The sequence below is a fragment of the Colossoma macropomum genome, unplaced genomic scaffold (genome assembly GCF_904425465.1).
Source record: "Colossoma macropomum unplaced genomic scaffold, Colossoma_macropomum, whole genome shotgun sequence".
Taxonomy (NCBI): Eukaryota; Metazoa; Chordata; class Actinopteri; order Characiformes; family Serrasalmidae; genus Colossoma; species Colossoma macropomum.
Window position 1 is genome coordinate 8642820 of NW_023494786.1, and position 18192 is coordinate 8661011.

Here is an 18192-nt window from a genome sequence, read left to right on the forward strand (position 1 = left end):
CCAGTAAACCTAAATATAACCACAAACACTTAGTGTTGTATTTACACCGATTTTAATGCTTCCAAAAGATGGATAACTGTGTATGAAACCGTTATACTTAAACGGGTATTACTAAATATCATTGTGTATAACTGAAGTTACCGGCAATACTTTACTTGAACCCTGCTATATAACATTGACATAACCATGCTGTAAACATGTCATGGAAGATGAGAAGAGGCTTTGAGAGCAAGGAAACATACGCAGAAGCCTTTTTGTATCACAATATGTGACACAAGTGTATGTTATTTCTCCTCCACAATTTCTCCACCCCCACCTCATGTAGTCAAATTGTTGATGTGGCTGAATTTTAATAAAGCATTCCCATGTGAAAAGACAGTTCATAATAGATCATTTGGTTGGTATAGTGTAGTGGGTAACACCTCTGCCTTCTATGCTGTTCAATACCCCATCTGGGCCAGCACCCTACACTATACCAATAAGACAAGGCTTGGGCAAGACTTCTAACACTACCTTCGCCTACCTGTGTAAAATTATCAAATTATAAGTCGCTCTGGATAAGAGTGTCTGCCAAAAATGTACATTTGACAAACACATTAGACAGATATAGCAGACCATGAGATGGCTGTAATATAATATCATGTCCCAATTAACCAGTTTATTATCAGCGTCAATGTATGTTTTGAACCTGTGGGCTCACTGGGTTCTGCCGAAGTCCTTACATTATAAAGGAGGAGACAGTTCACAGGTTGTAAAATGAACAAGAAAGCTTGTAACATGGGATCTGTTTATGGGGAACGTTCTGCCCTTCAATTAAAAAAGCCAAATGACATGCTGGTAAAGCCACAAGCGAGGGAAAAGCCCTTTGTTGTTGTAGATACATGCACATTCGCAACATGTGATTTTTCTCCAGTTTCCCACTGATTTCAAATATATGTTTGAAATGTTAACGTGGCTTTCAATTTTGACTTTATTTCTCCCCATTCAAAGAGATTGTTAGCCAACATGTGTGAACAACATAATCTTAGCAGAAAAAATATAGAAACTGACATATAGGCAATTTCACATAGCGTGGAACATAAACTGTAATTGTCCTAAACTCTTACAGAAGTGTTAAAAAGTGGTGAGGGCATCACCCCAGTACCTTAAAAGTTGGGGGTTCAACTGTGGTCCTGGCAGCCATGGTGATATCACTGAACAAAATCTGTCACGACAGCATATGACATCTCCCATGATATGTTTATGTCATGGTTATGTACTTGGGTTCAAGTAAAGTAAAACCAAGTTACCTTAGAAAACCCCTTGTAGTGCAAGAGCCATGCATCCCTATTTTGTATACCCTTTTCTTCACATTTAACTTATGGTACTGATGTGGATTCAGATAATTTACTACAAATCAAAAGCCTTCATTTATTCTTCTAACAGCAATATTGTGATGTGTGAAATAAGGATGCCTTTGCCTTTGTGTTTTTCACTTGGGAGGACATTTTTACTGTGTTCTGCGTTCTGACTCTTTGTTGTTGATGTTGTACTGTAGTTCAGTGTCTTTTTCGAGGTAGGCTGTGTGTGACTCATCACATAAATGATACCAAAGTTTGTAATGTGCCTTTTTTAATCACGTCCACCTCCAGTCTCAGCTGTCGCTTTGCTCCTGTTGCAAAGGTGAGGCACCATGAGACACCAAAGTAGAAACAATGGAAACTAAATAAAGAACAAGTTTCTTTCAGCTGGAAAATAGTTGTCCTACAGAATGTCTACAGCTTAACGTCTGAAAGAGTCATAACAAGTCTTAGCAAGACTCTAGCAGGTTTGAACAGAGCAGAAATCTAGTTCCTGGGGCTTCCTCTTGCCAGAGCAATGGTCTCTGGGTAGAAGTAATCCTGATAAAGTGATGCAGCGTAGAGGCCTTCTCTTGAAGCCTTTCCCGCAGCTTTTTGAACAAGCAGACCACTCTCCGGTGCTCCACATGGGGCAAGGGTCACCACACACCCTGATGGTACTAGGCCTTTGAGTGCTGTCACAATATGTGGCTGCTTTACCATTAGAGTCCAGACACTGGACAAGTCTTTTCTGAAAGCCATTCCCACAGCTCACAGAACACACCTCCCAGTCACCGTACACCCACTTACTTGAGGGCTTCTGATAGGCTGGCTTCTTCAGCTCCACCTTATTGGTGTCCTCCAGAATGCTGTTCTGGGCATGGTTCCTTTCCTCCTTCTTCAAGATCTTCTCCTCTTTGCTATCCTTGGTCAGGTAGTAGGAGTAGCGCACACGAGGAGGTGTCATTTTGCCCACAGACAGAACCTCCACTGTCAGGGACTCCCGAAGAGGTCTGGTGAGATGCAGCGTCTCCACAGCTGAGGAGGTTCCACTGTAGCGCAGCAGGCTGCCTTTCACAATGATGTCCCTCTCCACAGCAGACACCACATAGTTCCCATTGAGGAGATACTTGCCATGGATGTCCTTGACAGCTAAGTAGTTGTCATCATTGACCAAACCACGGTAGCCACGCTGTCTGATGTCCACGTTTGATGCTCCGACAGGCAGGGTGACCACAAAGTTATATCCATGTCTGAAAAACAACAAAAAATTTAGTCATTGGTTTATTTTGAACTCAGTTCACACTTATCTGGTGAGAAGGTTATAGAATGTTTTTTAAGTTTAGTCAGTGTGAACTGCAGAATGTTGCATGTTGGCAGTTGTTTTAGAGTTATAGAAAGTTGAACATACATCATTCCTTCATTTGACCAATTAACAGACGTCAAATTTACACTGGATTTTGGTATGAGGAAAGAGAGAAGCTTATTCTCCTATTTTGCAGTGTATAGACTGTGCAAGATCCAGGGACCACCCTTAATTCATTTAATTTGAAATAAAAAAACAGCCATTGGGTTCTAGTAATCTCCACTGACTCGTCCCACCCCGCACACCACCCGTTCCAGCTCCTTCCCTTAGGCCGGCACTTCAGCCACATGAGGATCAGGGCATCCAGGCTACAAAGGAGCTTCTTCCCACAAGCCATCACTCTCTTGAACAGTTAAAATATTACACATTAAAATATTCCAGCTCCTAAACTGCACTTCTAAAATACTGGTATATAGTATCAAACTCAACTCCATCCTCTGAAACTACCATCTCAGACCAGTGTTTATTCTAGCATCTTACTTACCTGCCTTATTACCCCACTTATCTGACTGTCACCTCATTGATCCCTTTGAATGAATTAGCTCCTCATGGGCTGGGTTTAGTGTATTAGAGTAGGGAAAACACAAAATTGTGCAGAGCATGGGATAGCTAGGACTAGGATTGGGAATCACTGATTTAAGAAATGGGAAAGTCAAAAAAATAAGTGAAAAAACAGAAAATTATGAAAATATATAGAGAAGATGAGGCTAGAGGAGAAAATTAAGCTGATCTGAAAACAAATCCACAGGAGTTTCTGTCCATCTTTCCACTGTGAGAAGACAACTCAACACTATGAGTCTGAAAGGATGTGTAGCTGTCAAGAAACCATTATTGACTGTTGGTGTTCTCAGAACAATGGACTGAGCACCCCACAGTCCAGACCTCATCATCACTGAATGTGTTTGGGATTACTTGAATTGTAAGAAGAAAAAAAAATGCAACCAACTTCTAAGACTGAACTTTGCAGGTATGGAAAAATATCCTTGCAGATTTCTTTGAAAATAATGGAAGCTGTAATAAAGGTAAAGCGTGGACACACTAAATACTGAACACACTGATATTTAATTGTTGAGGTTTCTGTGCAATTTTCTGTTGATGTTCATGTATGTTTTCTGCTTTTTTCTGATGCGGAAAAATATATAACTGGAAATTTGGAAAAATAAGAGTTTAATTCCAAAATGCTGTATATCAGTTTATAACTATTTTATAACCAACAGGCTTTTGCAAAGAATAACATAACATATAATGGAAACACAGTTTTATTTCTCTAATAAAGGTGGTATTAATCGTAATATAGCATTGATATTTCTTATACATGTAAAGCCGACTCCCAACAACTTCTATTATAATAAAAAAAATACATTTTTGAAAGTGGTCTAAACTGTGTTTTGCAATGCAACCCTTTAAATGAATGGTGGTCTCTGAATTTTGCACAGTACTGTATGTACAAGTGGCAACAGCTTGACTAATTGATTAAAGTCTAAAGCAATGATATTGGAAATAATAATTATATTAATAGTCATAACAATAAGAATGTAAATGCAGAGAAAGGCATTTGCAACTTTCATTTTCAGCTCTTCACAAAGGTTATAAGAGGCACCCTGACTGTCCCACCGCTGAACCCAATGCTGACAAAGTGACCAAATAGCAGTGCCAGCAGTGTCTAATCCACAATCAAACATTTGATGACAATGATTGATTGAAAGGATGAAAACCAAACCTCTGGAAACCTTGGATTACTGAGTGACTTTGAAGTTTCAGAACCTTTCATGGTAAACCATCACTCACTCTTTAAGTGTTCACAAAGCACAGAGACCTTAGAATGGAACTCACATGGGTTTGGTGAAGACTCCAGAGACCTTTTTGCAGTTCTGGTTGTCCCCTCCACACACTCCACACTTGTCAAACTTCAAGCTGGAGCTCAGCTTGCCATCACAGCCTGCCTTGATACACTTCCCTTGAACGCAGACCGCTGAGGTGTCAGGAGAACAGAGTGTTCCATCCACGACCTGTTTATGAAGATAAAACACTTGTGTCACTGCACTCTGCTTTCAACTCAAATGCCTAATGGATCACGAAGACCACCTATTGCACATCAGTCACATACAGAGCAAAGGTGCTAAATTATACAAAGCTTTCTGAATGTAGAAGCTTGAACATACCATACCAAGTACTCAACCAAAATGTAGTGCAAATGCAGTATCAAAGCAGTGCAGGGAAAGATGTTCAGCCTGTAATTGGTTTATTCTGAGGTGGCTCTGTAAACACTCAGGACTGATACTATACAGCTGTATATGATCTCCTCTCCCACTTCAGTCCTGACATAACAAGCAACCCTGCTTCCTCTCACTCTACACATCCATATCTGAGAGAGATAAGCTCTAACCATTACTCTTCAGAGTCACTCATTTCCTCTACAGCATGGATGTTATTCATGTTATTCTGAACAGAAAATGCAGAGATAGTTGTTTTCCACACCTTTGGGGCAAGAACGTAGAAATATCCCGTGCCATTGGCTCTGCAGATGAGCTTGCATCTGTCTTTTGGGGAAACTCCGGAGTATTTAGGGATCCAAACCACAGAGGAGCCCAGCCTGTTGGTGTTGAGGCTGAAACCATTGAAGGCCTCGCACTGCTCCTCCCGAAAGCTTTTTCCTGCAAACAGCAGTACAACATCAGTACACAGCAATAACAAGAAATATCAACATTTTGCCAGGGGTATCCAATTGGCAGAGCATAAAGTTATGATTGACACTCTCAGCCAATCACAAACATCCCTAAAAAAACTCCTCAGAACAAACCTGCGGTAATAATGGCGGTGGTAGTAAGTTAGTGTGAATTATCGGGCTAAGAAACAATGGAAAGGTACTGCAGAGGAACATTTGCCATCATTTGTATTGTTTCACAAGTTCTAGATTGTTTCATGAGCTCTAGTGTTAGCTTTAGCATTAGCTCATCTAAAAAGGCAGCATTTTTGGATCATTTTTACATCAGTGTCCCCTTATTAGACATGAAAACCTACCACTTTAAAGCTGCATGACGAAAAGGGCACCCTGGTTTGATTAAAAGGGAACTCCACTGATTTTTTACAAAAATCTGCATAATTAAGCCATTAATATACAAAAAAAATCCATTCCGATTGGTTTGATGTGAAAAGCTTTGTTCTCATGTGATGATAGGAACCCGATTTAACCAAGGTGTAGCCAAAGGGTGGCCAGGGGTGGCCAGAGACCCCAGATATGGAAACTGAGACTGTCAGCCATCATCAGTAAAGCAGTCACTAGAAAAAAAGGGTCATAGTTATCAGGGTCATTACCAATCTGTTCTAAGACTCAGATAAGTCTGCATTTATTAATTAGCATAACTTGCTGTGATAGGCTAATTATGCTGAGTAAGCAGGTGAGTGAATGTAAGCTACATTATGAAGTAGACTACAAAATAGTAAGATTTGCAAAAAACAGTTAGCTATAATCGTTTATCATGCTAACTAATTACTTTTTACAGCTAAATATCTACAAGTTGTTGGCTAGATTCCATCTGTGGAATAAGTTTATGCCAAAGCTAGGTCAGGTTTTTCTCCCATTACGTTCCCTTATACAGTGCTATCTGGCTAGCTTTCTAATATTTAGACTCATGTATAACCTAAAAACCTGTGGCGAGGGCAGCCTAAATGAATAACTGTGGCCTGAGTACGTGATTTTTTTCTTAAAGTTAACATGTTGCGGTGGTGCGTTAATTAACTTGATTCAAAATTCCACAATTTTCTCCTGAATTAATAAAATACCGTTTCATCATTGAGTTTACTTTTGGGCAATAATTGTGCTGATGTAATATTTTATTCATGTGGAAATGATGGACAGATTTAGTTATGTTCAGGGAAACACTTTCATCACTGTTTATGTACTTTGAACGTGCACCCCAATAATATTTCTGGGTCTAACCTGGCCACCCTATTCTGAAAGTTTTATGACTTTAATGACTCTAAAAGCTCCTCACAGAAAGTTATTAAATGAAATTGAATATGAATATGAATATGAATATACTGCCTGATGCCTGAGACATTGCTTTTTGAGATAAAATTTTTGCCTAAAATGTTTTTTTTTATTATTTATTTATTCATAAGAGAGAGGGGCATGTAGTGTGTTGTACCATTACTAACATTACATATAAAACTCTGAAGACACATGTAGGTTCACTAGTGATTTTGGATAGTAAATAAAAAGGCTGTATTTGTGTTGTAAACATTGTGACCCCTGGTTCCTAAATTTTTATATGATGCACCATTTCACATTAAACAGCTCTAGATTACTCTAATTACATCTTAATGACTGAATTATTCAGAAATTTAAAACAATCAGTGGAATTTCCCTTTAATGTAAATGTTTTTCAGAATTCTTTTTGTATGTTATATTGACCTGCATTCATATTGCTAATACTCAAATATTTGTCTACACTGAACAGCTAAGGGAGTAACTAAGGGAGACAAGACTTGTCCGATTTTCATTCTAATTAACCTACACACAAAATTCAGTTCTAAAGAAAAATGAAATAAACCCAAAGGTCCACTATACCACCTGGGCAAATACAAAGGCATTGAAAGGGAACCACTGTCACCATTTACTTATGTTAGTTTGTTTATCTGGACTTTTGTTAGCAAGAAATTTGATGTAACAGGACCTTCATAAGTTTTAGTTTAGAGCTAAGGCCAAGAGCTGGACACTCCTGACATACGCAAATCATTGCCTTGAAAAACATTGTTCATTTGAAAATGGAGATGGTTTACCTGAATCTTTGCATGGCTCCAGATTGCAGGAGCGATGCTTCACACGCAAGCCTTGACAGTATTTGCCCCCATTTTCTGGAAGAGGGTTGTTGCAGTCTCTTTTGGCCAGCTGAACTCCTCCCCCACAGGTCCGAGAGCAAGATCCATATGCCCCCCACTTACCCCAGTGGCCATCTACCTGTGGAAAAATCCCATGTTCAGAGGCAGCACATACTGCATGTCCTAAAATAAGGAACTTAGAAAATTTCCATACTGGCAAATTAAGCTTCTCTGTATGACTGTAATTCAGAAGGACAGTGGTTCTCAATCCAAGGTCTGGATTACCTCTGCCCTACATAGTTTAGTATCTCCCTGCTGTAACACACCCAGTTCAACACAGTTAAGGCCTGTCAATGAGCTGATGCGTTGAATCAGATGTTTTGGAGCAGGGGTATTCGAGGACTAGGGTGAAAAACACGGCAATGTTGCATGGACCATGAAACAGAGGAGGGGGCCCTATGTTTTTTGGGCCCAGGAACTTTTCCTAATATATCACTTTATAAAATGTGGGACTGTATACAGTGCATTCAAAAATATTCAACCACATTTGTTTTTTCCTTATTTTCTTGTGTTTTACAGCCTTAAAATTGATTCAAATCTACAAAAAACACTCTTATAATAAAGCATGAACAGGTTTTGTCAACATTTTGTAAATGTGTTAAAATGTATCAAAAATGTGAAAAAAATGAAATCAGATATACCCACATATTTAAAGCCTTCACTCAGTACTTTGTCGTAGCCCCCTTAGCAGCCATTACACCCTGAAATCTTCTTGGGTATGATATTATAGGTTTGGCACACCCGAATCTGGGGTTCTTCTTTTATTCCTTCCTGCAGAACCTCTCAAGCTCTGTCATGTGGTATGAGGAGTGTTGCTGCATTCAGGTTTCTCCAGCGATGTTTAATTAGGTTTAAGTTCAGGCTCTGGCTTGGCAACTCAAGTACATTCACAGAGCTGCCCTTTAGCCATTCTTGCATTGTGTGCTGTGTGCTTCAAGTCATTGTCATGTTGGAAGGTGCACTTTCACCCCAATCTAAGGTCCTGAGTGCTCTTGAGCAGGTTCTCTTCAAGGATTTCTCTGTACTTTGATCCTTTCATCTTTTCCTCAATCCTGACAAGTCTCCCAGTCTCTGCTACTGAAAAACATGCTAATAGCATGATGCTGCCACCACCGTGCTTCACAGAAGGGATGGAATGGGCTAAGTGTTGCCTGGTTCCCTCCAGATGCAATGCAGTTTAATTCTGAGTGAAATTTTAGTTTCATCAGACCATAGAATCTTGTTTCTCATGGCCTGAGAGTCTTTTACTTGCAGTGCATCTTTTACTGAGAAGTAGCTTTCATCTGGCTATTCTACCATTAAGCCCTGATTGGTGGAATGCTACAGAGATGGTGGTCCTTTTTGCAGGTTCTCCCTTTTCCACACAGGACATTTGGAGATTCATCAGAGTGACATTTGGGTTTATGGTCATCTCCATGACTAAAGCATTTGCTCAGTTTGATGGGGTGGCTCGAAGATTTTAAGTGGTTCAGAACTTCATGTCAAACCAACTTAATGTATCACAAGTGAACTTTAAGCAAGTTGTAGAAACATCTCAAGGGTGATCAAAGGAAACAGGATGCACTCAGGCTCAATTTTGAGTATCACAGGGATATGAATGCTGTAACTGCAATTTTTATTTTTGATAAACTTACAGAACCTTGAGAAAGCCTGCTTATGCTTTTCATGCTTGTGCATTTTTATAGACTGATGGGAAACAATTACTTGAACCCATTTTCATAGTAAAGCTGGACACCTCTGGAAAGCACTGTATTTTTGGGTATGAATTTATTGTCCTACCCATTCTGTTGCATGAAAAAAAGAAACTTAACTTATAGGCTTATTGATTTTTACCTGTATTACAATCAATGCAATAATAAACTTTACTTGACCTCTGCTTTTTAATGATTGGTTTAATTCATCCCTATTTTGAGTGTAACCAATCAAGCTGTTCTCTGCAAACAGACAGACGTTATAGGATTCTGGGATGCAGATTAAACTAACTGTGTCTACAGTGAATAACATGCTATAACACAAAAGAAAGAATGCCTGGCTCCACCTAAAGTACGTTTCATGGTCCATGAAATATTAGTCTTGGATCTTAAGGGGGGTTTCCCATAATGTCTCTATCTGATGTAGGATGAAAGATTACAGCCATTTATTTCAAAGATGAAAGCCAAGAAGACTCAAGTGCATATTTGAATGAAATGGGATCACCAGCAAGGCCATAATAGCATTTTGAGTGCTCTCACCTTGGCTTTTGTAGTGTTGCTCTTCTCTATGCATGACCCTCTGTAACATATCTTGTTGTTGCCACAGTTGGTGCCATCAGCCCAGGGGAAGTGGCGAGTCTGGCACACCAGCTGCCCCCTGGCCTGTCCCGTGCACCACAGCTTGGAACAGGCTTGCATGTAAGGGCAGGGCTTGGATCCGGAGCCAAAGGCCAGCTCACACTGACGGCTAAGACTGTAACTGAGTCCTGGAGGGTCCTCAGGTAGAGCAAGCAGCTTCTGCGGCAGGTCCAGTAGACAATCACCTTATGGAGAAACACCAGCAGCTGTTGTAAATATGCTTGCTCGTATGCCACAATGGTGAATGAAATCATCATTTCAATAGTGAGAATGAATTACCCAAACTACAAAAATGACTCATCAGATGAGAAAGGCAACAAGCTAAATGCTATCAGTTTGGTGCTAAATAACGATAGAATTGTTCATTTCTTTTCATTTGTGTTTGATGACTTGGATCAAACTTTATTAAAGTTCATTTAATACCACCTTTGTTGTATTTATTAGCCTATAGATCAGCAACTATGATAGCAATGAAGATTGGTTGACACCACAGGAATGCCCAATGGTTGTATGATGTATTTGCATAATGCCTGCTGGGTATCATAGTGAGTGAACACTGATAAATGAAATACACAAAAACAATAAAATCATGAATTTGTGGCATTCATGAGTAACTGTGGTAAAATCACTGGAATGTGCAGTTCTCCAATGGCTAAAGAATTTTAGAAAACTGCAACAAACTACAATATGATAAATGTCATGCAAATGTTCTATAAATAATTAAATCTAACTTGATTGCTGAGTAGGATAATGTTTTTATAACTGCTCATGTTAATGACATAGTTCACTGGATCTCTGTGCATTTTTTATGTAGTAGTATGTATTTAATGTATTTTTTGTATTTTACAGCAGCTTTGAATGTGGCTCAGCCGGTCAGATCTTACAACCAGAACTATCAGTTATACACCAAACATGTTCAGCATCTGAAGTTAGAATTTTCCACTTCCACTGATGGCAGTAGACTGTATCTTTTAAGTGTCTGCCATAAAAATATTCAAAGCAATAACTACACCTCATCCGCTAGCAACACTGATAATTATTTATTGCATTAAGCTGGTCTGTTTTCTAGTGAAGCACTTAAAAATAGCTTTGTTATGTATACAGTTGTAACCATGCAAAACTCAGGCCTGTCCTGATGGCCTCCGCTCTTAGTAACCATGAAGGTGATGCCAGACTACATTGTGTGGTCTCTCTTGTTTTAGTGAGAGAGTAGGCGGAGTGTTATGACAGCTGGCATGTTATCAAAGGCAAAGATACTGTATGGCAGGTTTAATGGAGGCAGGTTGTCTGGACTAACCGTGGCCACTGTCCAGGAAGTCAGTGACGATGGCGGCACTGCAGACAGACCAGGGACTGTTGCGGTCAATCTGGATGAGGGTGGGGGACATCATGTGGTTGTCCTTCAGTTTCCCAAACACCTCCTCACAGGCCTTCACATTGTCATGAGGCATGTTGAGGACATGACCTGGACAAGACATAAAACACGACTTGAAATATTGTTTTTATACTGTTTAAATGTTAATATGTATTTTGTATGTAAGCGTTTGGTCAAATTACAAGTTGTGCTGATTTTCTAAGTGAAAGAAGTTAGCACATCCTCAACAAAGAACATACATTTGCACATTTTAATTCACAATTACTGTGTATTTCCTAAATTTAACATACTATGAATAAAATAAAACATATATTGTAGCCTGTGCAAAAATAATGACACATTTGATATTTTTTCCAATATGTTAAACTCAGCAAATAAACAGAAATTGTGCACTGAAATTTACAGAAAAATGTCATATTTATGTTCCCTGCAAAGGATGTGTTTACTTATTTTCACTGAGATCAACATGTCATTTGACCAGATGTGTTCAAACTTTTTCATACGACTGTAGCATGTAGGTAGTGTGGCATTTACATTCATAAGCAGCACAAAAATCAATGTTCTATATACGTCTGTTAGCATGTGGTAGTACTTTCCCATCTGTTTCTGTTTAGAATTCTGCTTCCACAGTGATTAAGAAATGATCTAAAACACTTGATAGCTTGATAGCAGCTGTCATCGTTTTAGTCATTAATAACAAGTCCATGACAGCGCACGCTTTTGTAGGAGTTGAGACTCGGTTTGAGTGACAATCATCTTACAGGATCAAAGCAGCGAGAGAAAGAGTTCAAGAATGAGGACAGGACTGATTCAAAAGGACCACCAACCTGACAGACTGTAATTTATCTGCACCACATTTAAGACCTCTAAGAACTGAGGGGTTTAGTTAAGGTCAAAGCCTGACAACAGGGCCTGAGGGTTTATAACAGTGGATTATATAGATGCCACAATTTTACACAACTGTCACATGATATACTTTGGCAGTCAATATTATGATAACTAACGGCAAATGTTAATATTTATTGGCTCAGTATTGGAATTATAGTCGATAACTAAAACCGATGAACTGAGGCACGTGTAGCCACTAGAGGTGGACTGCTCTGTTCTTGCCAACTCACTGAAAAGGAGAGCGTAGTAGATTACATCACCACCTCACACAAAAGATTTGATTCCTCATCCAGGCAGGAATGCCACTGCTTTACCAGTGTTGTATTTATTAGCTTATAGATCAGTGGCTAGGTTAGCAGTCAGGATTAACTGACACCACAGGGATTCCCAATGAATGTATGATGGAAGGGGAAAGTCAATGGAGAATACATGAAAAAGAGGAGTTTTCAAAACTCAAAAACTGGCCAAAATCGTCGCCATATAAACAGTACTTAAAGCTTTGAGAGAGAGGAGAAAATCAAGCTCCACTCTTACTTCAGATCTGAAAAAACAAGGGGTGTTTCTGTCCATCCTTCCACTGTGAGAAGACACTATGAGTCTGAAAGGATGTGTAGCTGTTAAGGAGCTGTTACTGAAAAAAAAAATTGTCAAACAAAGAGGCAGCTGGTGTTCTCAGAACAATAGACTGGTCACCCCAGAGTCCAGACTTTATCAACATGGATCACGAAGCCAAAATGCAACCAACTTCTAACACTGAACTTTGGGAATGTAGGAGAATATTCATGCAGATTTCTTTGAAAAACTGAAAGCAAGACTTCTGAACAGGGTGGAAGCTGTAATACAGATGAAGAGTGGACAAACTTAACACAGATTTATTATTATTATTATTATTATTATTATTTATTAATTTTTCATGTTTCTGCTTTTTTCCTAATGCTGGAAACGGAATCACTTTACACTTTAATTTTTGTTTACAATAATTACAATAATGTCTGATTTAGCCATGTCAAGGACACGTAAAATGATCCATCTTTGGAGTTTTAACCTGTTTTACACTTCATAGATGAACTATAGTGTGAACCAAAATGCTAAAATGTAAAATGATTAAATGACTTATTGGGGTCAGGCTTTAAATTATGGACTAGAGTTATTGGTTCTGAAATTCTATATTCGTGCATATCGCAGAATTTTTATAACATTTCTGTCACCAGCAAGGAATTTTTATCTCAAACAAAAGGGCTCTTACAGGGTAGTAAGTCAGAAAGCTTACCTAGCTCATGTGCTGTGGTGAAGGCTGAGGGCAGGCCATCATCCTCGATGACTGAACAGCTTCTCTTAGGGTCACACATGGTCCCAACATCAGCCATGCCCAGAGTGTCACAGGTGGTAGCCCCACACAAATCCTAGCAGAATTAAAAAAAAACTGGTCAGGGTCTCTGAACAGTAGTCAAGTGTTAATGTTTTAAGCTGGGCTTTCACTATCGAGTGATCACTATGGAGCTATTTTTAATAATGACGATGATGATGGTAAGGGAGAAAAAAGGCAAAGAATAAAAATGCAACAAAAAACCATGCACAGCTTTTCAAAGATGCCAAAACACTTTAAAAAGATAAACAAGAACGACTTTCAAAAGGCTTGTAGAAAAATACTATGTAGCAAAAACTCATATAAATGGATCAGGCACTGTTTCTTACTGTAAGAATTACATCACAGCTTGTGTGAATCAGTGATACGATGGTCAGCATGCCTGGTATTGATCAGCATTTTGAGTCAGTGGGGAATTTTATTGTCTGGCCAAATAACGTGCAGGACAGCAATGACCAGCAAGGGTGGCCAAGAATGTCTATAAAGAGCTTTAGTTAAAACACAGATGGAAACATAGAGAGTAACCATCAGGGCCACCTGTTACTCCCATGAATACAGAACGGATAGTCTGAATGCATTTCAGTGGTCTCGTCCAGGAGAAACTGAAACGTATTCAAAGCTCTGTCTGATGCCAGCTGCACATTTTACAGTGTCAGTCATTCTGCACTGTCACACTGAACCTAACAGACACCAGACTAGGGTGGTTCAGGGTTAGAGGATGATGATATTGGTCTCCTGCAACTATATATTCGCTAAACATTATTTCTTTTCCCATAGACGTGCACTTTAGTGTATTACTAACATAAATCTGCTTGTAAAATTTAACGTTTTGGGCAATGCAAGCTTTTAATGATGTGCTTTCAGCTTAATTGCCAGTTTGTCAAAGGCTCCTCTTTAAACTCATTTGGCTAAAACTGGTCAGCTAGCAGTGCCCAGAATTAGAACCAAGCATGGTGACAGAGCATTTAGCTCTTATGCTGCCCAAAGCTGGAACTAGCTAGAAGATCTCAGATATGTCCCAGATTTGGCAATTTTGAAAAGACAATTCCATCAATATTTTCAAATTGTCTACAAAATTCACTCATAGAGATGTTTTGATGTGAATTGGTGATTTGTACACTCTTAAAAAAGATGGTTCTTGAAAGTTTCTTTAGTAAAGGAAAGGGTTGAAAGGGCATGAAAAGGTTCTATATAGAACTCATGGTTCTAAACATTCCTTTTGTTAAAGAACCCCTGAAGTACCATCTGTTTTAAGAGTGTATAGAAACTTGCCAACTCAGAATTCTTTACAGTGGTGTTGATAGGAACCAGGGCGACCCCTGTCTACAATGCAAATATAGCCATTTTATTTACTATCCAAAACCACCAGTGAATCTAAACGTGTCTTCTGAGGTTTTATATGTAATGCTGATAATGGTAAAACAAACAAAAATTCTTTGGGAACTTTTTTGCCTTACAACACCCTGTATGTACCTCTCCACCATGAATGATTTGAAAAAATACATTTTGAGCCAAAAGCCGAACTCAAAACTATAGTAACACAATGTCTCTGGCATCAAACAGCAAATTTTATATCTTTCTGAAGCTTTTGGGCGACTTAAACACTTTGGACGTCTGGTTCCTATCAGCACCACTATAAACAATTCGGTATGTGAACCATTTTTAATTAGGACTCCTTAAAATGGAGCATTTCACATCAAAACATGCTGAATTATTCATTTACATCTTAACAATTTTATTATGCAGACATTTGAAAGATTGGTGGAATTCCCCTTTAAGCCCAGACTAAAGACAGTTCTTTTTAATTATCTTGTTTATCATGCTGTTTTTTCTTTTATTAATGTAAAGAACTTTGTACTGCCTTCGTGTATGAAATGTGGTATATTTTGCTATGACTTGCCTTGCATAGGGCAGACTGTTTTGACAGTATCAGATGAACATCATATAAACCACACAGGTCAGCATATTTCATATATTTGAACCTCCTGCCCAAGACTACATTATTAACTAAGTGAATAGAAAGCCCCCCAGAAGAGCTTGGGCTTAAATGCCTTTCTTGAAGGTGTGACTCCATTAAATTGGACTTGAACCCTTGACCTCTTGATTCACAGCCAAGTTCTTCAACCATATTGCTACCAGAAGTTAAAGTGCCCTCACCCACCTGTGCCTTTGTAATAACCCACATTATGCTGCAGTACTTTGTGCAGTTGTTTTGTGGCTTTCAATGAAATCTGTAGGAAGGGCTGTTAAACTGCATGTAAGTTGTAGGTTCTAATACACATCTCAGATTATTTTACACTGTTATGTCTTTGTCCAGATGTTTGTGCAGTGACTCTAGCACACATCTGGCAGCATCCTCCTCTCTAATAAAACAGTTAACAGCCCGGAAGAGCTAGCCTCCTCCAGGCTGAGAGTGACGCTACCACCCCTTACCTGCTTAGTGAACAATATAGCAGTGTCCCAGTACTCGGGGTGTTTGTCGTTGACCTTGTTGAGCTTCTTCTGCCAGGTGCAGAAGTTCCTCAGTGTCAGAGCTGCATTGCTGGAGATCTTGGGCCCTTTTTCAGCCTCAGTGATCACCATGAACTTGACCACCACAATGTTGATGAAGTTCAGGATGCTGGGGTGCTTGTACAGCTTAGCAGCCACAGACATAAGAGTCAGAAGGTAATGCTTGAGGTCGTCCCCGTGGAACTTGGCCATGGAGTCGTCGGCGACGACCAAGACCTCAACATACCTGGGGAGAGATGCAAACCTTTTAGACCTGGTCATGCCTTTCAGCACAGTTTCCGTCAGATTTTTGGCCTTCAGGTGCTTGTATTTCTCCAGGGACTCCGCAATACCATGGTCAGGAGCAGATGCCACCCCACATCTGGACGTGGAGTTGTGGGGGTTGATGATGGCATGCCTTCTTCGTATGATGTGAGTCTTTTCTGCACTTGAGGGGAATCCTGGACCTGTGTGGTTCCCTCTGGGCTGGAACAGGTACTCCATCCCATTGTAGGAGAAGGCTCCCTGCACTCCTCCGCACAGGCTGAGGGCTGCATAGGAGGAAGAGTCTGAGTTCACCTCTCCCGAGTAGAAGCACCTTCTCAGCTCAGAGACTGAAGAAGCTGAGGATGACGGATGACTTTCATATGTGGCATCAGGTGCAAGAAAACTGGCGTCTGGCAAAACGTTTAGGTAAAATTCCTGTTTAAAAGCGCTTATTTTCACCACAACGCCAGGTTTTTTGGTCTCTTCGCGGTCAAGTTGCACAGGCTGACAGAAATCTATTTCCACACAGAGGGACAAGTGGATATAAAGCAGGATGTTGAAAAGAAAACATATAAGCCGGGCTAAAATGGACATTGTTGACCCTGCGGTGTTGTCCGTAAAAACAAGTCATTCACAAAAGACGTGCTGCCCGTCACTGCACTCCTTTATATCCCGGTAAAAGTCCAGCCGTGACCCATGATGTCTGAGCAGTGCAGACGGACTCTCCGCTCTCTCTCTCGGTCTTTTGCGTCACATGTAAACATCGCGGCTCTGAAGCGGAGTTCGCTGCTGGAGGCGCAGAGCGGCGCTGATTGGCCGCGCGCACGTTTTAGCCGCAGCCAATTAAAGCCCGCGCGCGCCTCACGAGCAGCGAGAGTCAGACTGATGAATGAGACCAAACAGAAACGGGCTGTCTTCAGCTGTCCGGTAACGACGACCACTGGAAACGCGTGTATATATCACCTCTCTCTCTCTCTCTCTCTCTCTCTCTCTCTCTCCTTTCTCTCTCTCCCTCTCTCTCTCTCTCTCTCTCTCTCTCTCTCTCTCTCTCTCCCCCCCTCTCTCTCTCCCTGTCTCTGAATATCCTTTCTCTTTTTCTTCTTTCTCGCTGTCTGTCTCTCCCTGTCTCTCCTTTCTTTCTCTTTTTGTCTTTCTCTCTTTCTCTGTGTCTCTTTCTTCCTGTCTGCCTTTCTCTCTCTTTCTCTCTTTCTGTCTTTTTCTCAGTCTTACTCTATCTTCATGTCTGTCTCTCCTTTCTTTCTCTCTCAGTCTCTCTTTCTCGCTCCCTACATGTCTCTCTTTTCTTTCTTTCTCTCTCTCTCTCTCTCTCTCTCTCTCTGTCTGTCTGAGGATAGTTTAGCAGCTGACGACATTTTGCTGGTTGTCACATGAAAACATGCTGTTTTTAACCCCAAAAAAGAGCAGAAAGGTCGCCTACTGATAGTGGCCTATGGTTTAATACAGAGGTCTATGGAGGTCCTCACAAATATAGCAACACCACCTATATCCTCACGAGACGAGAGAATTTTAAGGAGCTTTATATTTAAAAATACTTATTAAAAGCATTGAGGTTAAGACCAGCCTTTACTGAGGTAAAGAAGCCATAGCGTCACGGGGGCGGGGCACTGAAGTAATCTTACAAAGATAGAAATACAAACGCAAAACGCGCATAGCTACGGGAAATGCTATTTATTTATTTATTTATTATTTGTTTTTTTATTTGAAAATGCCAACTTTTAGTTAAAAGTTATTTTAAAGAAGTCAACACTGCAAAAGATTATTACCTGTTTGATGTCGGTTGGCTGGATCAGTTGTAGCTACAGCATAAATGAGCTCCAATATGAGAGTCAGTGGAAACACTCTGCAGAGATAGCAATATAAACTCGTTTGTTTGTGTGGGTTTGTGGTGT

At 40.0% G+C, this 18192-nt stretch overlaps 1 protein-coding gene across 1 annotated transcript; it reads right to left on the reverse strand.

Moving 5' to 3' along the window:
- Window positions 1-243: 243 nt before the first annotated feature.
- On the reverse strand, window positions 244-17090 carry LOC118799839 (A disintegrin and metalloproteinase with thrombospondin motifs 15). Its single transcript, XM_036559916.1, has 8 exons — window positions 15959-17090; window positions 13430-13562; window positions 11194-11361; window positions 9798-10081; window positions 7468-7645; window positions 5164-5339; window positions 4519-4694; window positions 244-2572 (listed from the first exon to the last, which is right to left on the reverse strand). Exons 1-8 carry the CDS (start codon window positions 16874-16876, stop codon window positions 1801-1803), a joined length of 2805 nt encoding a protein of 934 aa, XP_036415809.1. The 5' UTR covers window positions 16877-17090; the 3' UTR covers window positions 244-1800.
- Window positions 17091-18192: the final 1102 nt, after the last annotated feature.